Here is a 26542-nt window from a genome sequence, read left to right as displayed (position 1 = left end):
TTTCATCACGTTGTGAAACAACTGATGACCAGGAATCTTTATGTATTCCTTCATGCATACATTCATTCGTTCAACAATTATTTATTACAATAACCAAGGTATGGAAACAACCTAAGTGTCCATTGATAGATGAATGGATAAAGAAATTGTGGTATACACATATAATGGAATTATGATTCAGCCATAAAAATGAATGAGATTTTGCCATTTGTGACATCACCGAAGGACCTTGAGAGCATTATGATAAGGGAAGTAAGTCAGACAGAGACAAACACCGTATGATCTCTCTTATATATGGAATCTAAAAATAAATAATAAAAACCCACCTCATAGACACAGAGAAGAGATTGGTGGTTGCCAGAAGTGGGGGATGAGGGGTGGGAGAATGGGTGAACTTTTTTTGTTTTTAGTTTGAATAAATTGAATTTAAAAACAACTGAAAACGTGAACTCTTAAAAAAAGCACCTCACCACATTTTGTCTTCTGTAGCCCCTAGTATGTGGACAAAAGAGAATATAAAGAGAAAGACATACACATTTCCCCTGTGCCATATTTAGGGTTGCTTATTTGGATTTGATTAGGTAAAGAATCTGGAAAGTAAGCAAATAAATGAAAAATAAATAAAAATCAAACAAATTATAATATTGCTCAGCTGAAAGCAAATGTAAGAGAAGCTAAACCCTGATGAATAGCATTTCCATTTCCATGAAACTCTTTTTCAACATGTTATATATTTATCAAATCATGACAGTGTAAATTTTATGAATAAGTCCTATTATCTGTAAACCAATAGATGCCATGAAATTATAACTAGAGAAAGTTGTTAGTATTATAAAAAGGCTACTTTCTATGAATTAAAAATATCTGCTGCTACAATTTCACAATAGAAAAAAACTTTATTGAGCACCTACTATATGCCAGGCACTGTGTTAGGTGCTGGCAATACAAAGATAAGCTTAACTGATATGATCTCTACCCTCTATAAAGTTTGGTATAGTTCATAGTTTAATAAGTAATTACACAAAAAGGTAAGTATTACCTGGTGTTATGAAAAAAAAAGCACAGGGATCCATATGACAATAACAGACTAACATACTCTAAGAAAGGGTTGGTTTTTTGTAGAAGTGCAGCTTGAACCAAGATCTGAAGAATGAGATAAAGAAGTGGCAGAAAAACATTCCAAGCAGAGGACACAGCAGGTGCAAAGACACTGAAGCTAAAGGGAACATGTTATCAATCCTCACTTATTTATTTATTCATTCCACACATGTAGGACTCCTACTAGTCCAGGCACCATGATAGGTACTGGGGTTACCATGAATAATTACTGGTGAATAATATAAAGCTCATGCACATGACACAGACCCTTTTGTATTAATTTTTTACTTTGCCTTGACTCAGCTTGCCGTGCCCCTTGAGCATTGTGCATTGGACATCCTGCCATCCATTTATAGCTAGAATATTTCCTTCCAGATACTAACTTTCCTTTTCCTCTCCATTAGTTCATGTTTGCTGAGGTCTCAGCATGCCTCAGACTTAACTGATGGTGAAGTTATAAATCCGCTGGAGATGGTACCTCTTTCAGCAATGTTGGAAGGTCAGGACTCACCTTTTCTTGTTCTGTTCACTCTCTTTTCTCTCCACCTTGTTCGTTTCTGAAAGAGACCAAAACAACTTCAGAAAATGTATTGCCTGTAGATAGTAAAAGACAGAAAGTTTGAAGAGAATCCAAAGTCCTAGGACTCAGAGAGAAATCACTGTATCCTTATATGTGGAAATAGATGCTTACTTGATGCAACTGAGGAGTTTTTTTGCATCCAAAAAGCAAATGCCTTCCTTTATTCACTGTGTCTTAAGTTCTAATGTTGGAAATAGGTTTTTCACTTACAGGTCTATTCTTTACTAAAATAAAAATACTGGTGGGAGGGGTAACAAACTTAGTTTTAGCAATCATTTAGTGATTGAAAAAGTTTTCAATCCTTTTCTGAAAGTAAGGTTTAGAAGGAGGAAGAAAAGGAAACCTTGGAGATGTTGATACCTAAATGGATGAGTCTGCTGGTACATACCAGTGTGGTATGGATGGGCCCAAGTGGGAAATCTCTAACTAGCTAGACCTCCCAAAGCCTGAGTTGCTGTTGGTATGGGCTTATCACTGTTGCAACTTGGGGTTTAAATTCCTTTCAGTTGACTGTTGTGATCGTGCTTTTGGGCACTTGCAGCAGGGGTTGTTAACCTGGGTGTCCGTGTAGGACTTTAGGGAGTGAAACAACACCCTTGATGGTTTCGAACACTTGCTATCATTGGCAGTTCTCAGGTGTGTGCACGTGTGTGTGTGTGTGTGTGTTTAAAAATAATCACCTTTATTGAGGTATAATTAATACACAATAAAATCCAAAAATTTTCTGAACAGATTTTGGTGTGTTTAGCAAATGTATACACTCATGTAACTACCACCATCACCAAGATATAGAACATTTATATAAGCCCCAAAAGTTCCCTCCTGCCCCCTTTCAGTCAGTATCTTTCCCCTACCCCACCCGCTGATAACTACTGATCTGGTTAATGTCACAATAGTTTCGCATTTTTGAGAATTTTAAATTCTAAATGATCATAAATGTGTGGTCCTTGGTCTTTTTGTGCCTGGTGTCTTTCTCCTAGCATACTGCTTTTTTTTTTTTTTTCACCATAAAGATACTTTAATGAAGTGTTTTAGAAAATTCTAAATGTTTCTGATTTATACAAGTTTAAAACCTATTGGTAACACAAAACAAGACACAACTACATTACAAATTTAGACAAAATGCTCAGAAAATGCACCATCTCCTGTTCTATTCTTCAGGGAAAATTTAGTTATTAATTTTATGTTTGATATTTGATGTTCTAATGTAATTCTGGATTTAATATTTACAAAGAAAAATCATTTTGATTGATTGTCCTCTTCTAGGCTGGATATCTCCAAAGGACTAGTATCCAAGATCTATTTTAACTTATCAAACTCAACACCCAAAAGACAAATAATCCAGTCAAGAAATGGGCAGAAGACATGAACAAACATTTCTCCAAAGAATACGTACAAATAGCCAAGAGACACATGAAAAAATGCTCAACATCACTCATCATCAGGGAAATAGAAATCAAAACCACAATGAGATACCACCTCACAACATTCAGAGTGGCTAAAATTAACAACACAGGAAACAACAGATGTTGACAAGGAAGCAGAGAAAGGGGAACCCTCTTATACTGTTGGTGGGAATGCAAGCTGGTGCAGCCATTCTTGAAAACAGTATGGAGGTAGCATACTGCTTTTGAAATTCATCCATGTTGTTGCATGTTACCAGTAGTCTATTCTTTTCTATAGCTCAGCAGTATTTTCTTGTATGAATATACCACCATTTGTTTATCCATTCACCAAATGAGGAAAATTTAGGATGCCAGACTTTCAGTATTATGAAGAAAGCTGCTATGAACGTTTGTGTGTCTTTTTGTGAGGACATATGTTTTTATTTCTCATGGGCAAATATCTAAGATTCCTGGGTTGTGCAGCAGTACATGAAAATTTCAATTGTGTCACATCCTCTCTAGCACTTGATATTTACCAGTCCTTTTAATTTTAGTCATGTTAGTGGGTATGTAGTGGTATCTCATTATAGCTTTAACTCGTATTTCCGTAATGACTAATGGTGTTGTGATTGTGGGACGGTGCTTATTGGCCATTTGTGTATTTTCTTCTATGAAGTATGTGTTCAAATCTTTTGCTCCCAGCCTTTTGTTAAATGGATTGTCTTCTGTACTGGGTAGTAATATATAATTATATATTATGGATATAAGTCCTTTTGAGAGATACATTTTGCAAACATTTTCTCCGAGTCTGTGGCTGGCTTGACGTTTAATTTTCTTAACAAAGTCAAAGGGCAAAAGTTTTTAATTTTGATGAAGTTTATCAATTTTTACTTTTTATGCTATGCTTTGTGCTTACTGTGTCCTGTCTAAGATCTGCTTAACCTAAGGTCACAAAGATTTTCTCCAATTTTTTAAGTCTTTTAATTTTAGCTCTTGTTTTTAGGTCTATTGTCCATTTCAAGTTATTTTTTGTGTGTCGAGGTTTATATTTTTCCATGTGGATATCTAATTGTCCCAAAACCATGGTCAAAAAGACTATCCTTTTCTGCATGGAATTACCTTGACTCCTCTGTCCAAATCAGTTGACCATGTGAGTTTACTTTCTGATTATCCATCTTGTTCCATTGGTTGGTATGTCTGTGCTTTCACCAGTATCACACTGTCTTGATTACTTTAGCTATATAGTAAACTTTGAAATAAGGTAGTATAAGTTGTCTGTGTTTGATCTTGTTTTTCAGAATTGTTTGGCAGTTGTCTGTCTTTTGCGTTTCCATAGAACTTTCAGAATTAGCTTTTTAATTTACACTGAAGAGCCTGCCAGGATTTTGATTGGTATCTCACTGAATCCATAGATCAGTTTGGGCTGAATTGATATAATTTTTTAAAAGATTGTATTTATTTATTTGAGAGAAAGAGAGAGAGAGAGAGAAGAAGCAGGGGGGAGGGGGAGGGGGAGAGGAAAAAGCAACTCCCACTGAGCGGGGAGCCTGAGAGCCAGACTCAGGGTTAGATCCCAGGACCCTGAGATCATGACTTGAGCTGAAGGTACTTAACAGACTGAGCCATCCAGGCACCCCTGGGCTGAATTGATATCTTAATAGGTACTCCTCAGATCCATGAACATGTTATAGTTCTCCATTTATTTAGGCCTACTTTAATTTCTGTCAATAGTGATGTCTTTTAGTTTTTAGTGTGTAGGTCTTTTACTTGTTTTTTAAAAACTTACTCCCAAGCTTTTAATATTATTTGATGTTACTATAAATGGTATTTAAAACTTTTTTCAGTGTCCAAATGGTTTGTTGTGAGTATATAGAAATATAACTGATTTTTTTAAATTTGCAACTATTTTATTAGGAAGGAGGCTGAATATGTATATATATATTTATTATGTTCAGTTAGCCACTGTATAGTACAATTATCATATGGTTTCACTCATATATGGAACATAAGCAATAGCACGGAGGACCATAGGGGAAGGGAGGGAAATTTGAAGGGCTGAATATATTTTTGACTTTCCTAGCCATTTACTTAAGATATGCGAATTTCTTTTGTAAATGTGTTGCTTTTATATACTAAGATCTGTGTTTTTATTATTTTGATCCCATTCTTTCAAGGAAAGAATGGCAATTTTTTCATGAAATATAACTGATTTTGATTTTGTGTATTGACCTTGTATCTGGAGACTTAGCTACAGGCAATTAGTTGTTTTTTTTTTTTAATATTTTTTAAAATTTATTTATATGACAGAGAGAGAGAGAGAGCACAAGCAGGGGGAGTGGCAGGCAGAGGCAGAGGGAGAAGCAGGTTCCCCGCTGAGCAGAGAGCCTGATGTGGGACTCAATCCTAGGACCCTGGGATCATGTCCTGAGCCAAAGGCAAACACTCAACCGACTGAACCACCCAGGAGCCCACACAATTAGTTCTAATAGTTTTGTATGGCTGCCTTAGGTTTTTCTACAAACATGGTCATGTTATCTATAGAAAAAAAAGTTTTACTTCTTCCCTTCCAATATGAATGCCTTTTATTTTTTTCCTAGACTGTTGCACTGGCTAGGACCTCCAGTACAATGTTGAAGAAATGTAGTGAGTGTTCATTCCTGATCTTATGGGGAAAGCAGTCAGTCTTTTATCATTAAATATGATGCTAACTGAAGGATTTTGGTATATGTCCTTTGTTAGATTGAGGAAATTCCTCTATATTCCTACTTTTATGAGAGTTTTTCTTTCTTTTTTAAAATTATGAATGAATATTAATTTTGTTAAATGCTTTTTTTGTATCCGCTGATATGATTATATGTTTTTTCTTTTTGGTTTGCCAGTATGGTGAATTTTATTCTTGAGTTTTGTATATTGAACCTAGCTTATATTCTTGGAATAAACCCCACTTGATCGTGATGTATCATACTTTTAACAGATTGCTAGATTTTAGTTGGTAATTTTGTTAAGGAATTTGACATCTATTTTCACAAGATATAGGTATAGTGTTCTTTTCTTGTAATGTCTTTTTCCAGTTTTGGTATCAGGGCTCCCCCTACTTTTAGGGCAGCCTGGAAACTGACTTCAGGCAGTAAATTGGGGGCAATCCCAATTTACCTCATCTTTTTTCTTCTTTCAGGGGCTACAATTTTCTACAGCTTATTGTCCAATGTCTGAAAACAGTTGTTTCATATTTTGTCTGATTTCTAGTTGTTTTCAGTAGGAGGGACATTCCTCTAGTAGCTAATCCTTCATGGGAGGAAGAAGTTCTTGTCTTCTATATAATTTTAAAAGAGTCTTAGCTGTTGGAAAACTCAGTCTTATTTCTTTACATCTTCTCATAACATTCATGCACTGAGATGCCCTTTGGAGTCACAGTTAAGTAAGATCTTTGTACCCTATGGCAGCTCTTCGGATATTTGAAGAGAACACTTTTTCTTCTCCCCAAGACTTCTTTTCTGGCTATGCATTCTCAGTTACTTGAACTATTATTTGACTGAGCTTCTAGATACTTTAAAATCTGGTTAGGTTCTATTTTTTTCAAAGTTGCTCTTAAAAAATGCTTACTTAACAGGAAACAACAGATGTCGGTGGGGATGTGGAGAAAGGGGAATCCTCCTACACTGTTGGTGGGAATGCAAGCTGGTGCAGCCACTCTGGAAAACAGTATGGAGGTTCCTCAAAAAGTTGAAAATAGAGCTACCATACGACCCAGCAATTGCACTACTGGGTATTTACCCCAAAGATAGAAATGTAGGGTTCCGAAGGGATACGTGCACCCCGATGTTTATAGCAGCAATGTCCACAATAGCCAAACTGTGGAGTCAAGATGTCCATCAACAAATGAATGGATAAAGAAGATGTGGTATATATATATACAATGGAATATTATGCAGCCATCAAAAGGAATGAAATCTTGCCATTTGCAACGACGTGGATGGAACTGGAGGGTATTATGCTGAGCAAAATAAGTCAATCAAAGAAAGACATGTATCATATGATCTCACTGATATGAGGAATTCTTAATCTCAAGAAACAAATTGAGGGTTGCTGGAGTGGTGGGGGGTGGGAGGGATGGGGTGGCTGGGTGATAGACATTGGGGAGGGTATGTGCTATGGTGAGTGCTGTGAATTGTGTAAGACTGTTGAATCACAGACCTGTACCTCTGAAACGAATCATACATTATATGTTAAAAAAAAGAAGATAGTAGGAAGGGAAAAATGAAGGAGGGAAAATCGGAGGGAGAGACGAACCATGAGAGACTATGGACTCTGAGAAACAAACTGAGGGGTCTAGAGGGGAGGTGGCTGGGGGATGGGTTAGCCTGGTGATGGGTATTAAAGAGGGCACGTATTGAATGGAGCACTGGGTGTTATATGCAAACAATGAATCATGGAACACTACATCAAAAACTAATGATGTAATGTATAGTGATTAACATAACAATAAAATAAGAAAAATAGTTCAATGCAAAAAAAATGCTTACTTATAACTAAATATAGTATTTCAGAAGTCCATAGACCAACATAGAATATTTACATTGTCCTTTCATACCCATGACAAAATCATCACCATTTCAAAAAAAGTTTCTGTTTTAAAATGAAAGCAGACAATAAAAAAGCAGATTCTAAATTTGTGGATTTGATTACAAATTTAGCATTTTGAAGGCCAGATGTGATGATATCATCAACTTACAGTTTTTAAGTCCTGTGAAGGTTTCTGTCTAAATAGTGGTTAAAATTATTTATTTTAGAAAAGACACTTGGCCTTTAAAAAATCATTCCTGAAAGAGCAGAGACTCTTCCAGGTTTGGTAGAGGGCAGCAAACTGTAAAAACTGTTGGTTGGTAGGGCGCTATTACATACAGATTTCAGTCACACAAGACCCAAATGAGGAAGTAAAACTTCAGGAGGAGCTATTTTAGTCTCTCTCCCTGATGGGTAAGTTGATAGGGTAACTTCTGACTGGGAAAGGACTGTAATTCAAGGTTACAATTTCTCATACCTAATCTGTCCTATTTGACAAATCAAAAACGAGAAGAGAGACTAGAAACCAGCTAGAATAATGGTGGCATTTCCCTTTTATTCATTTAACAGCCTGAACAGAGTAAACGTGGATGGTTGGGGCTTTGAAAAACTGTAATTACCAAACAAATCCTGGAAAGGACTTTTGATGCCAAGTTAGTTTGAGGGCTGCCTCCTCTGAGAAACGGATTAATATTGGATTGGGGGAAGCTCCATTTTTGGAGAAATTCCTACTTGTTATCAGTAAGCTTGTGTCTCTGTGGATGGATCATGACTGCTTCCATGTCTGTTTTTTAGCAGAATTTAGTTCCTTTTGGTTGTATGACTGAGATCCCCATTTCCTTGCTGGCTCTCAGCTGAGGGCCAGTTGCAGATTCTGGAGGTCACCCACATTCCTTGTCTCATGGCCCCTTCCTCCATCTTCAAAGCTAACAATGGTGGGTTAAGTCTGTCTCAAGATGTGGATCTCTCCTCCTTCCATCTCATTTCTTTAACCCAGCCTGGGAAAGGTGCTCTGACTCATGTGATTAGATGGGGTTCACCTGGGTAATCCAGGATAATCTTATCATCTTAAAGTCAGTACCTTAAGCACATATGCAAAGTCCCTTTTGCCGTGTGAGGTAACATATAATAGGTTCTGTGAATAGGAGGCGGACATCTTGTTGGGGGCATTATGCAGTCTGTCATACAGAAAATGCCAGAAGTATCCACAAAGCAAGTGCAGACATTGCTGAATTACAGAACCCAAATTTACAAACATATCTACATGGCATGGTTACTTGGTACATCTTCTCCTCCAATGATATTAAGACTCTTCTCTTTGACCAAACTCACTAGCACAGGTGACCATCTGACCAAACTTTCCTAGCAATATTCTTTATCACATTCTTGTGGGGAGGAGGTCTTATGTTATAGTGTCTTGTTATAGTTTGCCTTTTACCACTCATAGCTTAATTTGACCATTTCCTATGCATACGCAAGCTTCTTGAACCCCTTTTCAGCTTCTTTCATGTGTACACACACATCTTTAACTCTCTTGTCTCCTGAATTTTTCTGATTGCCTCTTGGGGGAAGAAACATTCTTCCTCTCTTTTTCTCCACCCCTTATTCTTTGTTTCATTTGTAAGCTAATCATTCCAATTGAAAGCAAATTAGGAAACAGCTTATTTCCAAGCTGAAGGTGCTCCTGCATAGTTACCTAATTCTAAATGGCAATGAGATTGAAAGAAACAGCTCATAATTCTCACCCTGAAAAGTCAAAGCTTCAATAAGCACAATATATCTGTACATCTGGCCCTGTGCTCTGAATTTTACACCTTTATATCATAGAAATCTATTTCTATGTTTTGGCAGTTTGAATATGACTCTACCATAAGCTTTGTATTCATTTCTTGAAACTGGATAATCAACTCCCCAATTTCTTGTTTTTAAAATACAGCAGGATGAAATGAGTGACTGTTACTGTCATCCATCTATTTTCTAGTGGATCTTAAAATCAGTACACCGAAATCTTAAATAAGATGCTCATCAGAAGCATTACTCATCTGGTGCTTTTTACCAAAGCGAGTAAGAAGGTTACCTTAATTATAAGCACCAACCAAACTTCTGCTACAGCCATTACTGAGATAAAATCCAACCTTACACTGCAACTTCGCCCAAACCAGCCTACACCACAAAGAAGCATAAGATTATTATAAAGTCAGGGACCCCTTTGTCCCCCATTAAGCACAGTGCCACTTTTACACAAGTCAATGAGGAGGCTGCTCAGTGCAGTGCTATTTATAATAGCAAAACTACGGGAACAGCTTAACTGTCCTAGAATGTGGAGTTGGTTAAATAAATTAAGGTGTATCCACAAAATGGAATATCTCACAGCCATTTAAAATGTTGCTATAGAATGATAATTAGTGACACTGAAAATTTTCTTACTATGTTTAGTACAAATAAATTAAAAAACAGTACATATGGTATTATCTAAACTATGAAAAACAGTCTTTATAGTATTATTCCACTTATGGAAAACAACATAGATTCCAGAAAAATCTGGAAGATATAAACCAAAATGTTGTCTGTATAACCATTTCTTTCTTACTAGTGGTACTATAGATTTTTTTTTCAGCATATTTGGTAATGGGTGTGTTATACTTGGTAATCAATAAAAGTTAGTATTATTTTTAAAAAGTCAATGGGGAACAATTCATCCCACTTTTTTTCTCAGAAACCTAGACTTTTAGAGTAATGGAAGTAAATCTTATGGTCATCTAATCCTCCCCTCCGACCCCCCCAAGCTTCCCTGCTTGAACACTGCCAGGTCCATAGTCATTAACATTTAGAAGTATTTTCATGATTTTACTTCATTGAATTTTCACAGTAACTTCATGAAATGAGGTAGCTAAAGCAAGGAATAATCAGTTTTGTCTGGAAACCAGAAGTACATTTGTAGACCTTAGTTTAGAAATGTTGCCTCTCCTAGAAATTGAGAACAATGTTGAGTCCCATCCATACAGGCTCCAAACCTGAGGGAAAACCTTTTCCTCCAACCACTTGCTGACTTTTTGCTAATCTGAGCTCAGCCAATGAGCTCCAGAAGGCAGCTGACCGGAGGCAGCTGCAAAATGGCAATCTGCAGAGGGGACAAGCACTGACTCACCACATTCATGAGAGGGGCCAGGCTGCTTCTTCTTCCTTTTCCTTAGTGTTAGAAAGGGCACCAACACCATCCCACACAAAATGACCAACATTATAAGTACAGCTGCAATCCAGAGGATGGGGTCTCGGGCAGGGGGGGGTTTCGTATGTGCATCTAGAAATGACCACAAGTTTTTAATCAGCCAGGAAGATCGATTATAAAAGGTTTATAATTACTGTTGTCTTCATTTACAAGTCAGCCTCTCCCCAGGGCTCTACTGCCAGAGGAGCCTGAAATCCACAATATGAGGCCATAGAAAGTCCCAGGCTTAGGCCCTTAGCCGCTTAGAACCAAGCCAGTGCTTCTGGCCAAAAGCCTGGACCAAGCTGCCTTCCCTTCCTAGAGGTGGGGTGACAATGACTATGATCTAGAAGAAGAAAGTCAACCTGGCCCTTAGTTCTGCATATGGGTATGGTAGCCATGCTGAAACTTTGAATGTATAGTCATCTGTACACCCTGCTCCCTCAGCCCATGTATAGCCAGGCCTGGAGTCCTGAAGTTTCCCTTGTAATAATTTCTCCATCCACTATCATCTCTAGATCAGGCTTCAGACACACCTCATTTGGACAAATATAACAGCTGCCTACCTCCAGTTTTGCTTTTTTTTTTTTTTTTCCCCACTGAGGCCACAGTGGAAGAAACAGGGCTTTCAGAATGTATCTTTGATACATTCGATATCTCTTTGTGCCCTGAGGAAGCAGGGTTAGAATCAGCTCTTGGGAGGTCAGGACTTTCTTCCTTGCCTGGAGACTTCTAAGTTTCCAGGAAGTTGAAAAATAGACTTTGAGGGGAAAGCTTAGAACTGAGTGGCCCATTTTATAGACATTTATGGGACTCATTCTGATAGTTAATCTCAAATTACAGGAAAATAATACCAGCTGACCTATTAGTTTAGCTGCAGTTTGTAGACACATACCCCATTCCTGGGACATTGGGAAAAGGAGTTGCTGCATTGCAACCCACATTCAACAATTTTTGAGTCTGTCCTGGGTTTATACCACTGGAGCCTGTTTAACATTCCCAGTAAACGGGGGTTATACTTGATAACATGGAGAATGCTACCTCTTGATACCCAAAAAGATTCCTTGATTCAGGGTCAACACTATCTCTGGTCAAGCTGTAGAAGAGGGATAGAGAGAGGCAAGCCCTGGCTTCCTGAGGCAGCTGGAGCTGAAATGTTTCTGAAGATGGTGGCAGCTGGGAAGGTTTGGGCAGTAGTCGAGGACGAGCAGAAAGGGGGAGCCGTGATGAAGCTACAGGAATGGCAAGGCCCTATTCATTTGTAGACTGTGGGAGCCATGACAGAAGGCCCCAAGGCCTGTCATGTGCAGTGGTGTTGCTCGCTCCACACAGGTGCTGAGCCTCAGGGATAGCTTGAGAGAGGCTGCTTCTTCTTCTTTTTTTTTTTTTTTGAAAGAGAGGTTTCTATTAGGCCAAGAGAGGCTACAGTGGAAGCAACCAGGCTTCTGTGTGGCCTATTTACTGGGTTCTCAGAGGCAGAGATATGTCTTAGCAGAAGGCAATCGGTACCAAGAGAAGGGATTGGCCCACTGGTAAAGCTTACTGAGAGGGACTGGCTCCAGGGGCTGCCCATATGAATGTGTCCATAGACCGAGTCATGTTGGAACAATGAGACAGCAGGAGAAAGGAAGCAGCAAGGTTAGAGGATGAAGCAAGGAGTTGGATGGATGCCTTAGGAAAGGAAAAACCAAAGGGCCAGAATTGGAGAAGGGGCCAAGGTAAGCAGAAGGTAGATGTGTGGGAAGAGGGGGGGTCAGGATCAGAAGAAGCAGGGATAGGGGCGATGTGGGTGCAGAGTGTCTTTATTCCAGGGGAGAATCTTGCAGTTACTGCTCCTCAAAAGTGGGGTCTCAAACATGGATGCATTTTCCCCAGGGCAAAGCCAGGACTTGAAAATGTTAGACTTCTTTTAGCAGACACTGCTTAGTTTCAACCCTTTCCTCCAGCTGAACTGGACCCTATACTACACTGTCAACATGCCACAAGAATTTCTGCTTCTTAGTCTTTCCTTGACACATATGCCCACCATCACCACCTGTGCCCATATCAAATACTGTTAATTGATTTTGGTCCTCTCACCTTCTAAGCCTGGATGCTGTCTGAGAATTTTTTCTTTCTGTTCAGGAAACCACAAGTCTGACACCTGTCATCTCTTCACCATACTTTTATATTTTTTACTTTTTAAAAAGATTTTATTTATTTATTTGAGAGTGAGCAAGCGAGCGAGAGAGAGAGAGCATGAGTGGGGGTAGGAGCAGAAAGAGAGGGAGAAGCAGATTCTCTGGCTGAGCAGGGAGCTGGACATGGGGCCCGACCTCAGGACCCTGAGATCATGACCTGAGCCAAAGGCAGACACTTAAACGACTGAGCCATCCAGGCACCCCTTCACTGTACTTTTAAAGCCCAGTTATCTTTTATGGTGTTTTAAGGTCCCATTTTCTTTAGGAAGACTTCCCTGGCTCTCAAGGAACCTACCTACCTCCAAATGTCTATAAAACTGATTACCATTCTCTCTTGTTTTTAAATTTAGTTGCATATTTCCATGGGATATGCTTTAGATCCCAATTCAATCTTTTTAAAATCCAGTTTTTCATGTGTGTACATCATGGACTTCTGATTTTATTGGAAGATACTTGAGGGCAGAGAGCATGTCTTATACATTTTAGGTTTCATGTCTGCAGCCAACAACATCTAGAGTGGCTCTGTACTCAGAGCATGTACCGTATGTATGTATGTATGTATGTATGTATGTATAGATGATGATGATGATGATGATGATGATGATGTGTATGTGTGTGGGTGGGTGGGTGTGGTATGTGTATGAATGGAAGAATTCTAGCCTGGAGGAATCTTGCATTTTCTGACTTAAACTTCAGAATATTCTATCCAAAGGTAGCCCAAAAGACTGGGTCAGTTTCAGGGCTAAGAGCATACTTCCTTAAGTGCAATATAAGTTCACAGTCTCTGGGACCCTGTAGCAGCACTCAGAGGAGCCCTCCATCTGGTTCCTTCCTAATAGTACCACAAAATGGCCCTGTTGGAGGCTTCTTGGCAAGCAGGGAACATTGAATGATCTGCCTCAACATTTTGGGTATAACACCTGATGAAAGAAATAGTCTTGGGAAGCAGCTTTACCTATATTGTAAGGTAGGGAGTGAAGCTCCATTGACTCAAGTTGCAGGACACAGGTGATGCTCACATTGCTTGCTTCAGGGACTGAAAAAGACAAGCTGATAGAAACGCTGTATAGTTCTGTGACATTATTTTGAGATTTCTTCATGGCAGTATCATACTTAGTAGTTGAATTCTCGGTTTTTAGCTTAAAATACATTTCCTTAGGTTCTGGGTAACCTTGTACAGATGAACACGTCAAATTTATGATGCCAGAATTTTCTGTTCTATTAGAAGTTACCATTATTTCAGGTTGACTGAAGTTAGCTGAAAGCAGAATAAAGATACAAAAAAAGAAATCAGTCTAAATTTAGATGTGTCTAGAAGAGTGTCTAGAAGAGAACTGCAAATAACTGGCTCTGATCTGGGAACTTACTGGGGGCACACTTGGGAGCCTCTTGGGTATCTAAAGTGTGGGCCTCAGCCCATGGTGAGAGCCACATAAGGACCCCACATGTATTTTTCAAGAATGGAGTTTTGGACCATGCTTATTTCCTTCTTACCCAAATCAGGGTGGGGGGTGCTTTCTGAGTAACAGGAGGGCTGAAATTGAGTCACTAAAGATTCACAATGAGACCATTGTTCTGAGGAGTGTAGTTTTGGGATGGAGAAGTAGCCTGACGTTGGAACCCAGCTGTGTCATGGGGTACATTGCAGCTTGCCAGACTAAGGAAGCAGAAAGGGACTGACACTAACAGAGTTCATGGTGCTGGCATGCTCTGGGCCATATCTTCTAGAAACCTGAGCAGGATACTGATAAGTGAGTGGATGGGGACTTTGGATTTAGAAATTCAGAATATTGGTTTTGGGCATGACTGTCAAGCTTTCTTCATTACGTACTATAAGAAGAAGGCCAAACCCAGCCATTTTTAGGGAAAATGTGAGATCTTGATAAACATAGAGCTTCTCTCGCCTTAGTTTGCCATTCAGATTTTAATGGCTGTCAAGGATCACTGCACCTAGCGCCTTCTGCTAGCCAAAATCTGTTGTTCTTCAATAGTTACTGTAGTTTTCAGGTTCTACATACTAATTTCTAATTTACTTTATTGTTTCTAAAACCAGTGATTTGCATGTCACCTTTCTAAGTTTTGCTGTATCAACACATTACTTAAGTACTCTGCTTGTATTTTGTGTGGTCTGTAGAAAGTAGATTGCCATGGTGCTACCTCCTTTGGCCTCCTTAACAATATCTGTGAAATCACAGGTTGGATAAGTTAGTTATTGTTTTTCCTAATACATTAAAATAAATATAAAATTGTTAAAATAAAAAAATGATCGTGACCCACCTAAAACACACCATGTTCTTCAATGGTATCTGGCCATACCTTAAAAACACTTATTTATCACTTGGTAAAATGTTCCAAAACTCTTGCAGCCTAGTTTGAATCACACAAGGCTTAAAGGGAGGACTCCTCATTCTATTTCTATTTTTGCGTTTTCTTTATTCTGTGGTTTCAGAATCACTGTTGATCTGCCTTTTCCAGTTTCATCAGAAGTTAATCTGAATCTAGTAATCCTACACTGGGTATCTACCTTAGAGAAATGAAAACTTATGTTCACACCTGCACATGTTTACAGCAGCTATTTATAATAGCCCCAAACTGAAAAAAATCCCAATGTCTTTCCATGGGTTGAGTGGATAAAATAGAATCCTCCTTAGCAATAACAAGGAACAGGCTTCTGATACATGCAACAACTTAGGTAAGTCTCAAAGGCATTATGTTAAATAAAAGAAGCCAATCTTGGGGTGTCTGGGTGGCTCAGTTGTTAAGAGTCTGCCTTCGGCTCAGGTCATGATCCCAGGGTCCTGGAATCAAGCCCTGCATCAGGCTCCCTGCTCTGCGGGAAGCCTGCTTCTCCCTCTCCCACTCCCCCTGCTTGTGTTCCCTCTCTTGCTGTGTTTCTCTCCGTCAGATAGATAAATAAAATCTTTAAAAAAAAAAAAAAAAGAGAAGCCAATCTTAAAAGATTACACACTGTTTGGCTCCATTTATGTGATGTTCTAAAAAAAGATAAGACTGTAGGATTCAAAACAGGGCTTCTGGGTATGGAGAGGGTATGATTATGAAGCAATAGCATGAAGAAATTTTTTTAGGGTGATGGAAATGTTTGTATCCTATTTATAGTGGTGGTTACATAAATCTATACGTATATTAACAGAACTGTGCATCAAAATAAAAAATAATTTTACTGCATTATAATAAAAAAAAGTCTGTAGTGATATTTAGGCCTTTCAAGGCCTGGAAAAAAAGAGGAGCTGATTTGTCAGTTTTGGGATTATATGTGCTGGGTTATTTCCCTTCTGTCTACCGGGCTCTTGGTTGGGCCCCAAACAGTTCATAAGTGACCTCCAGGAGGTTGTAGGAAAAACCCAAATCAATCAGCTGTCACCTTTGCTAGGAGCTCTAGGCAAAGATTTAGTGGGTGAGAAATCTTGGACCAAAGGAAAAAAAATGAATGTAAAAGAGATCTGAGGCCTGTATAGTTACGTAAACTTAGTAATGGCCAAATTACCCGTGGTTTTCCCTTAGCCACATCAACTTTGTTCAGTTAGCCCTAAGTTGTCCCCAAAGCAAATTCTTACTGATCCTTCAAAAGCAAACTATAAAAAGTACAAAGGATTTTCAGTTCCCTATCACCAAACCCTGCATTCCCTTCAAATGGACTTCCCAGAAATGGCTGTCTCCTGCCTTCTCTCTACAGGTACCACCCAAAACCCTCCCACTCCCTCGCCACCCCCCCCCCCCCCCCCCCCACATTTCTCTGCTCATAGCAGTCTCATCTGAGAAGGCCAGGGATCTGAACGTGCCATTGACTACATACCAAGCACTGATAGGTCAGAACTCATGTGGTACATGGGAACTAGTCCTTTGGGCCCTTTAAAATGAACGAAACATTGATATGAGCCCTTGTCCTTGATCTGAATGTTGTGGAGTTTCAGGGTCCAATTGTCCTTGTCAAAGCTTGTGCGGCCTTTATACTTGGGATGAACATTTTGAGGGTTCTCTTTGCCTCTGAATAGCTCATACAGAACCAGCTTATTCTGGTCCTGCCAAAATACTACCAACTCATCCAGGCTTATGTTTTGAGAGTTTGTAAAATGGCATGGCAGTTCTCCAGTCTCGTTGAAATATGCTTGACTCTTCATGGAAGCAGCACCTAAAAAAGGAGAGGTAGAGATTAGGGAAGGAGAAACAAGAAGGAAGAAGAAAAAAAACAACTCCGTTTCTCTTTATACAATACCCGGATGCTATCTTATCAGTAATGATACTGAAGAACTAGGTATTAAACTCTGGAATGTGCCTACATACTGGCATCTGGAGAATGGGACTTTTGTCCTCATTCCACTGATAAATAAATGTGGGCCTTTGTGCAAACTGCAACCACCATGAGGCTCAGTTTCCTTATCAGTTTAATGAAGGGGTGGACTAAGTGTTCCAAGAATCTTTCTAGTCCTATGGTTCTGTGAATTTAAATCCCAGACCAGGGAAAAACAGCAGAGTTAGACAATGCATCCACCCATCTGTTAACCTTCCTATAACCTGAACACTGATTCTATTCACTGTAGCTGTTTCAAGCTCCATTACTTCTACACCATCACCAAAAGCTCTCCCTTCCCCTCCCCATCCCCTTATTCCTTGCCCCTCTATAGTGAAAAGATTTCTGATAATGGTAACAAATTTAATATCCGCCCCCCTCATTATGCTTTACTAGTTGGGTATCACCTTGAGTAATATCTTTGAAATTCAAATAGTTCCCTTTATAGAGTTTTCCTCATGAATGCTGCTTCCATGGCCAGCTTGCCCAAGGATGTAAAACAGTTTGGAAATGACACAGCCAACCAAAGCCTCTATTTTCAGTGACCTCTCTAAGCTCTTTCAGGGATCAGAAGGAGAACTGGGCCTTCTGTTGGTTGTTTTGGCATTGTGGTGGTCAAAGACAATTTAAGGTGCATGAATGAAATGCTGGAAATGAATCATAGATAAGAAGGTGAGGATGTGCTCTTGGAGTATTGGGGAAACCCCAGGTACGAGACATTTGCTCTTCCCAGTATGCATTGCCACTGGAAATTTTTACAACTCCTGGAGGACATGCTGGGAGAGTTCAGCGGAAGGCTTTCACCCCTGAGCACATACTGAAGTTTGTGGAAGGGATGTGTGCCACCTAGCTCCTTAAATGTGATCGATTATAGGGTTTTGTGGGACCTATTCTGGGTCACAGAATTACTTGAGAGTTGGCCAAGAAATTAAGTAGTGGTGGGTGAGAAGTGCAGGGTTAGTGGGAAATGCTGTTTCTTAGTTAATATAAAGTTAAATGCTGCCATGGGGACCATGTTAGGGTGGGTTTTGAATAAAGCTTCCTCATTCCAGACTTCAGTGAAGAGTTGTTGACATTACGGGGGGAAGAGGCGGTAGGTTGGGGAGAGAGATGAGAGGCGTTCCTTTGAGGTGTCTTTGACGGCGGTAGAAGAAAGTAAATTGATCTGATCAATGGGTTTCTCTGCTCAGAGGGAGTAGGACAGATAACAGTGACATGCACTTGGCAAAACTGAACTGCCCACAGAGTGAGAACACATAATCAGGAGGGTTGGTGGTGGTTTGAATTCTAAGGGCAGAGGACTCAGGCACCTGTGAGAGTCAGCACAAGTCTGCCTATTGCATTGTGTTCAAGCACTTGGCAGATATAAAATGCAGCATATGTACAGGATGTGTTTCCAACTGGAGGGTGGTGGGAAAATTTACCTGAGTACCTGGAACTGTGAAAGGGGAACCTGAGGAAGATTTACTGTATTCAGCAATTGCCTTACAAGGCGATCCTGGGACTCCTGCTGCTTCTTTGCTAAATTCCGAACGATAATGTAAGAGTGCCACCTGCTGTAAAAACTTCTAGCAGCTCTATCTCTGGGGAAACTCATTCTGGTTTTAGGGTAGATGACCTAAGGGAGAAACCAAACTCATAGTTGAAAATTCTGCCAGTTAACGGTCAATGTTATGTTATTGCCTACTGGGCCCAGAAATGACTTCGCCTTTGGCTTCTTCTCTCTCCTTGATTTAGGACTGTTTCTCTGCAGAACCTCACAGTATCGTCTCTCCTTCCCACCCATTCTTTCCATTAACAGACCGGTCTAAATTCTCTGACTCGGGTCCCCCCTCCCAAACATTATACGGGCTTTCCCTTACACCCATCTGACTGTCCCCCTCCTCACCTACCAATCAAAAGTGTGATCTGTGTTCTAAAGGCATGAGCATCACCAGGGGGCTGGTCAGAAATGTGAAATCTCTGCCCCTCCCCCACCACACCTGCTGAGTCAGAATCTGAATTTTAACAATAGCTCAGTCTGAGAAGCTGCAGGAGAGTGTCTCTACCTCTGTCTCCAGAGTAGAACAGAGAAGGTAATGATAGGAAAAATTTGTTCCTATCTGTCCCTCCTCCTTCTCCCTTCACTCTGGGGTGGAAATCACTCTGAGGTCCATTTCGAGTGGAACTGAAAGTATTTCGTAGTTTGTACTCTATAGTTCCTCACCAACCACTGCCTTCCATGACATCACTCAGAGCTATACATAGTACACATGCTAATTTCTGATGACATGGGGAAGATTTAGCTCAGGGTCTAGGCAGCTTCAGGCCTCCCCTGTGATGACTCCACATCTTAGGTCACCCAGCTACTGAACTCACTGGGACTCCATTGGTGGGTATGCATCGAGATTCTCTCCCTTGCCCAGGACTTGGTTAATAGAAAAGGTCTGGGTCTAGTTATAACTGGTTGCTATGATGATGTCAGGAGCTAGGCATACAAGGTCCATCTAGACACCTCCCTAATCAGATAGACAAGTTTGTTCCTTAGCAATATACTGTTTGAATGTCACACAAAAACTGTAGTCTTCTAACCTTATGAGATCTCTGACTACCCCTGGGACTTCAGTCTTCCCTGGCCACTACCCCACATGCACGTCTTAGACATTCAAGAACCATCTTTTTCTCATGTTACTATGGTTATCTGTACTCATAGATTTTTCTTCTTTTACTAAACTTCCTTCAAATCTCATTCCATTGTAATAAACTCCTCTGCATCTTCAGCCTCTCCATCAAATGTTTCCCCCAAGGTTATGCTTTCATTGAAATCTGGCCCTACCTAAAGGACACCCTTTGTCCTCAGTCACTGCTTGTTTTAGCACACTTCACAAGGAACTTGAGCAACAACATCCTTCCCATTTTGAGGTGCCCACCTCTCTCACTGCTTTTAGCTACTAATCATTTGTCATTACTTCTTTGTTCACTGAAGATTTTGGCAGTAGTTGTAAGGTTCTTCTTTCCAACCAACCATTACTATCAATTTGAGCTACTTCAGCATGGATAAGTTCACCAACAACCTGGTTTCAAAGTTCTTTGGGCTTTTCCATTTCAAAAATCTCTATCCACAGGCTAGTTCAGCAGCTCCTCTCCCATGGCATAACCCTGAACCTTTTCACCAAGAACAGCTCTGCCCCTAAAATCTTAAACCTCAATGTACCTATCTCTGTCCGCAAGATATCTTCCTCCAAGATTTGCTCTTTATTACTCCACCAACATTTGTTCTTTTACTTCATCAAGACCTCAGCTCTATCCAGTTTAGACCCTGTAGCGCAGTGCTTTCCAAAAGGCTTCTCTGCAATGATGGAAATGTTCTATATTTGTGCTGATCAACAGGATAGTCACCAGCCACTGTAGCCATTGCAGAATTCATCTGAAGAACACTTTCCTTTTGATCTACCTGCCTGTTCTTACAACTAAATGTTTGAGCAATACTGGAGGAAATTATTCAATTGTTCAGACTGATGATATTGCAAATCTGTTCCTGTCCCATTTAATTTGTTCTGTGAGCTGGTTACCCTGCTTACTACCCTCTCCCTTCCTCCTGGCAGTTACTTCAGCAATTCCCTTTGCTACTGCTTTTAGTTTCTTTTTCTCTTATAGTCAAACTCCCTGAGAGAGTAAGTAGCAATTGCTGCCTCCATCCCTAGCCTCTGTCCCCCACCTCTGTGCCAACACTTCCCTCTCAAAGGTTGTCATTGACTTCCCACCAGTGCCAAATTCAGAGCTCTTTTCAGACATGTTATTTGACCACTCTGTTGAATGTCACAGTGTTGGCCTATCTCCTTCTGGAAACTCTCTTCCTTCCCATTCTCTGACCTCCTTGTCAGTTTTCTCTGATCGCTCCTTAAATGCTGATTATCTCAAGTGCCTGTTCTTGATCTTCTCCTTACTCTCCACTCTCTCTGGTTTTTCTCTCCTACCCCCATGGATTCAACTGCAAACTGTAAGCTAATAATTCACAGATGCTTATTTCCAGCCAATCACTTTCACTAGAGTTCCAGATATCCATATTCAACCGTCTGCTGGGTACTGCTGTTTATATAGCAGCAGATACTCTCTTCCTCCCCTGTCTTCCATCTCAAAGAAAGGTTCCCCCACTTGCTGCTGTCAGTACTTATCTGAACCATCTGTAGAAAATACCCCAGAGAGGGTCTGCACAGATGTGGCTGAGGAGTTGTAGAACTGTGATAACCGAAGCCGAACTCTAATATAGGTAAGGGAAGGGTGAGGAGACAGTAGGAAGCCAAGAACCAGGCAACCAGAGAAAAAGGGTCTTGTATTTATCCAGAGATCTTGGAGACATTATCTTTTAGGTATGACAAAGACTCTTTGCTTGATCAAAATGTATTCAGGCTCCTGACCCACTCCTCTGCCCATCTGTGCACATCCTTGTAAAACCCAGTTTTAGCAAGAACCCTGCTAAGCACCCAGTTTACCCAGAATCCCCAGCCTTGCTACCTGATTATGCCTGAATCTAATCAGGTTCCTTATCCTCTACCATCCCCCAGGGGATGTCTGATTACCTTGGCCTGGCCTTAGCAAGAATCCTGTTAAGTGGGTTTGGGCAGAATCCCTCCTATCCTTGTTTCCCCTTAGTAATCTTCCATCCACCCACTGCCCCCCACCCTGCCCCCACCTTACTCCTTGGTTATAAATTCCCACCTGCCCATGCTATGTTTGGAGTTGAGCCAAATATCTCTCCCTCACTGTAAAATCCCTTTGCAGTGGTCCATATGCCTATCTCAATAGCACCTCCACCCCTTGGATAGTCTTCTTTACCGTGCTTTAAGAAGTGTCATCTAATTTTTTCTTTAACAGTAAACTAAAGAGAGAGCCTCTGTTGTAGAGCAGGTATGGTTTTTCAGCAGTTTTCATGGCCTACATGATATTTCTGTTAAAACTAGCTTTGCTTTTATTTCAAGCTTAACATGTATCCTATTATCTATATAAATATATAATTGTATATATTTATATATTATACATAATATCTGTATATATTTTGTAAAATTATAAAAATATACTATATGTTTGATGAAATATGATCTATTAAGGTTTTATGAAGCATCACATAGGGTAAAATGGAAAACACATCATTATACGTTAAAATAAAACAACCCAGCTCCTTCAAAGTACAAGCCATCAGGCTATACTACCCCTAAGCCCTCATGGCTGTTGTTGTTCATCTTCCTCCTAGGTGCCCTTTATTCACTGAAGATCTGAGTACCTGGCTTGCTGCGGCCAACTTCTCCTGCCTTCTCCTCCACTGACCCTGTCTAGGTGCTTTCAGCTTCATGTGCACAGTGCCGAGCCTCTCATTTTCTTGTGCTTTTCCTCTCCAGTGGTCTTGTTGTCCACTCTGCCTCAGCCATCTCCTCCTTGGACCAGACCCCAGAACAAAGTGCTCCTTCTTTATCTCCCAAAAACTCTCAATATCAAGCACCTCACCTTATTACCACCACCTCCCATCTTTTCATTTCATCCCTCTCCTGCCACCACTCCATCAGTTCTTCTGCCTCACTGAGATAGATTATGAATTGGAGTATTTTTCACTGGGTCTACAGATACTAATCTTGGCCAAGCCTCCATTACCATTTGATTGGATAATTGCAATTGCCTCCTAATTGCCCACTTTCATCCTTGCCCCAAGTCTGGTTCCTCAAGCCAAAACCATCCTTTAAAATATATCTCAGATGACATAATTCTCCTGCTCAGAATTCCCAGATGACTTCCCACCACACTGAAAATTAAATCCAAATCCTTTTCCATCACACTGAGAACTAAATCCAACATCCTTCCCTGGCCTACAAGGTCTTATGTAATCTGGTCCCTGGTACTTTTCAAACCTCTTTCCCTCACTTACTCAGCTCCAGTCACATTGGCTTCCTTGTCATTCCTCCAAAAGGTAGGCACACTCTATCTCAAGGCCTTTTCTCGTATTAATCCCTCTGCCTAGAAGACTCTTCCTCCATAGAGTCTCATAGTTATTTTTTCACTTGAATAAGTCTCTCAAAAAATGCTACCACCTCGGGAGATTTCTCTGACCATCTTATTGAAGATAGCATCCTTGTCACTCCTTATTCCTTACATTGACTTATTTTTTATCAGAGTACTTATCATGATCTGACATGATGTGGTATGTTGGTTATTGTCTGTTTCTCCTGAGTAATCTAACTTCTAGTTAAAAACCTATGTTGATTTTTTTTAGTCCTGACCCTAGGCAATTATAAAGGTTTAACCTAGCAGGCTTCCTGGGGGAAAACTGTCCTCCCCACACCAGACTTAGTGCACAGCCCATGCACAGCAGTATCTGACGGGAGCCATGGTCAAAACTCAAGATCTGTAGCCAGTCATGCTCATTCACATATTTACATTCATAGTCCAGGCACCTTCATTCCTAGATATCTTTATCTGAGGCCTCTAGTAGAGGTCTTCTTCCAGGTGCCTCTGCTGAGGCCTCCTTCTGTTGGGGAGGAGCGAGAGCCTTGAAGACACTTTTCTTCATGATGACTCATTATGTCCGCCCCTAGCCCTTCCCCTCATCTTTCTTCCCTACCCCCCTACCTCAGGGTCCACAACACTGCTGGCGTCTTTTGTTCTGGGCTCCCTCAACAATGAGAGGGAAACCCCCCATCTATGCTGATCCACCTGACCCTTGGTTGGCATGCTGTACAAAGAAGTAAAAATGTGGAAGAACAGATTAAGAGTCATGAACAGTTAGTCTGAGAAGCTCTAGAGTTTCTTGAGAAGAGAATGGAGGGAATGGTAGATAAATAATAGTTGAAGAGATAGACTGTGAATATTCAAATTGAGCAGGACATGAGTGGTCAGATCAAAAGTGAATACCAAGCAAGATAAATGAAAATAAATACCACCTAGAAATACTGTGGTACTGCTAAACATAAAGCATAAAATATTTTTTCAAACTTACAAGCTCATTCTTTAAAAACTGGAGAAAGAATACCTATAAAACAATGACAATTAGATTTAAGCTCCTTAGCAACTGAAGAAGACAGTGGGGCCATAACTTCTAAATAAAAAAACACACACACATGCACACACACACAAAATAAAGCAAATTGCATCTTCAATTCAATGGACTAATGTAATTTCAAAAATTCTAAAAGTGAAAATCATTTAGAAACTTTAGAAAATATGTATGAAACAGTGTTGAGTAAAACATATTCAGAAATTGCATATATATTGTGATCATAACTATGTATAACTATTTTTACTCTCTTGCCTGTTGTTTTATAGTAAGAACAGAAAAGTGATTTTTAAATGGAGAAAGGTGACTGGGTGATGGGTATTAAGGGGGGCACGTGTTGGGATGAGCACTGGGTGTTATACACAACTAATGATTTGTTGAACACTACAACAAAAACTTATGATGTACTATATGTTGGCTAACTGAACATAATGAAAATAAATAAATAAATAGATAAATAAATGGAGAAATGAGTTGAATACTTTTTAATAAAGACATCTATAAGAAGAAATGAAGGAAAGTGAAAATGAAACCAAGAGTGGATAAATACTCTTAGAGGGTGTTAAAATTGTTTTTATAGTTTTGAGGTCCTGGAACTTGGCCCTGTGTCCTGGCAATATAAGAGGGGTCACCTCTGTGGAATAGATAAGCTCTAGAGGTAAAAATCTTGCCTATATAGTAAGGGCTAGAAGTGTTTGTTTTTGTTTCCATAAATCTCAACAGTCCTGGGGTAGGGGGGTGGCAAAATCCAGAGTTACATATTCTGGAAATGATATTAAGATCTCTCACAAAGGGAAAAATGAACTACAGTCTGTCAAACTCTTGCTCCTTTTTGAAGTAGTCTATCTACCGTTGCAGCCTCTGTATTCCCTATTCAAATGGAGCAGGACATGAGTCCTCAGATCAAAAGTGCGTTCGGGGCGCCTGGGTGGCTCAGTTGGTTAAGCGACTGCCTTCAGCTCGGGTCATGATCCTGGAGTCCCGGGATCGAGTCCCACATCGGGCTCCCTGCTCAGCAGGGAGTCTGCTTCTCCCTCTGACCCTCTTCCCTCTCATGCTCTCTATCTCTCGTTCTCTCTCTCTCAAATAAATAAATAAAATCTTTAAAAAAAAAAGTGCGTTCATTCTAAGTACCATTCTAAGTACCAATCTAAGTACCAAGATAAATGAAAATAAGCCCACACCTAGAAAAAGTCTCTGTTCCCAGTTTCATTCTTGGTTCTAAACAACCCTAAACTTATCCTATTCAGTGACTGTCTTCCACTAAATGATCAGGGCTGACAGCCCATACTCTTTGGAACTTATTAAGCACTCTACTAGAATGATTAATTACTTTGGGGGTAAGATACTCTCTACTGGGTAGCATACATGTATTTCGAAAGACCCTGAAACAGTAGCTTACCACAAAGGAGTGACTCCGATAGGAGAACTCTTAGGCTTCATGACAATTCCTTGGGAATTTTGGAATGAAGTCTGAATTATCTGTTCACCTCCAGGGGGTGATTTTAGTAACCACTATCAACAGTAGCAGGAAATAGGAGTAAAAGTAACCATATAAATATAATACCCATGCAGTCATCCACTAGGAACCTGCAAAAATCTGGGGGGAAACAGCGGACCTTTCCATAAGATGTGGAATGAGGGTTTGAGCTAATTTTATGTAAATTTTAAAGTGAAGAAAGATTTTCAGCGACACTCTGGGTACATTTATTGAACTAGAGGTATTGGTCAAGAGAAATGGGAAGCACTATGGCCCAGAGAACCCCCAGACTGTAAGAGTCAAACCAGAAAGTCATCAAAAGTCAAACTAGAAAGGAATTTCCTTCGGACGTGTGGACTAGTGATTTTCCAAATTCCACTCTGGCCCCAGCTTTAGAGAGTTACAGAGGGGCTGGGCTAGCAGCAAACAGAACTCGACGGTTAAAGGTGCCACTGCAAGTTGCACTTAGAAATTCCTTTACCTTTGTAAATACAAAGCACAAATCGTAACCTAATTCAGCAAAGCCCTCCTGCCCTTTTCAGTCTTAAACTCTAATCCAGTTTTCACCTCAAGGGCAGGGGCAGCAACTATGATGTCTAAGTTCCCTGACTGGGGGAGGACACAGAACCTATGGGAGAGAGGAAAAACAGAATTATTTTGCTGCACTGTTTTATCTCTGCCATCAAATAAATTATTCAGCCCTGCATTTTTGCTGAGG

General features: G+C 40.1%; 1 protein-coding gene across 4 annotated transcripts in view; it reads right to left on the bottom strand.

Annotated features, from left to right (window-relative positions):
- Positions 1-26542, bottom strand: part of CD86 (CD86 molecule) — a 65867-nt gene that overhangs the window by 2217 nt on the left and 37108 nt on the right. For 3 of the 4 annotated variants that reach the window (XM_025875074.2, XM_073894269.1, XM_025875066.2), the window contains exons 3-6: positions 16829-17164; positions 13970-14272; positions 10775-10927; positions 1610-1655 (exon numbers count right to left, since the gene is read on the bottom strand). In XM_025875074.2, the coding sequence (XP_025730859.1) occupies positions 1610-1655; positions 10775-10927; positions 13970-14272; positions 16829-17164 (838 nt within the window). The remainder of the gene's footprint in view (positions 1-1609; positions 1656-10774; positions 10928-13969; positions 14273-16828; positions 17165-26542) is intronic. The other variant, XM_025875090.2, reaches the window with a different exon arrangement.

The sequence above is a fragment of the Callorhinus ursinus genome, unplaced genomic scaffold (genome assembly GCF_003265705.2).
Source record: "Callorhinus ursinus isolate GAN/ISIS: 27379988/994484 unplaced genomic scaffold, GSC_fseal_2.0 scaffold1, whole genome shotgun sequence".
In the NCBI taxonomy this organism is placed as follows: domain Eukaryota; kingdom Metazoa; phylum Chordata; class Mammalia; order Carnivora; family Otariidae; genus Callorhinus; species Callorhinus ursinus.
Note: the sequence above shows the minus strand (reverse complement) of the source record. Positions and strands in the feature narration are given on the sequence as shown.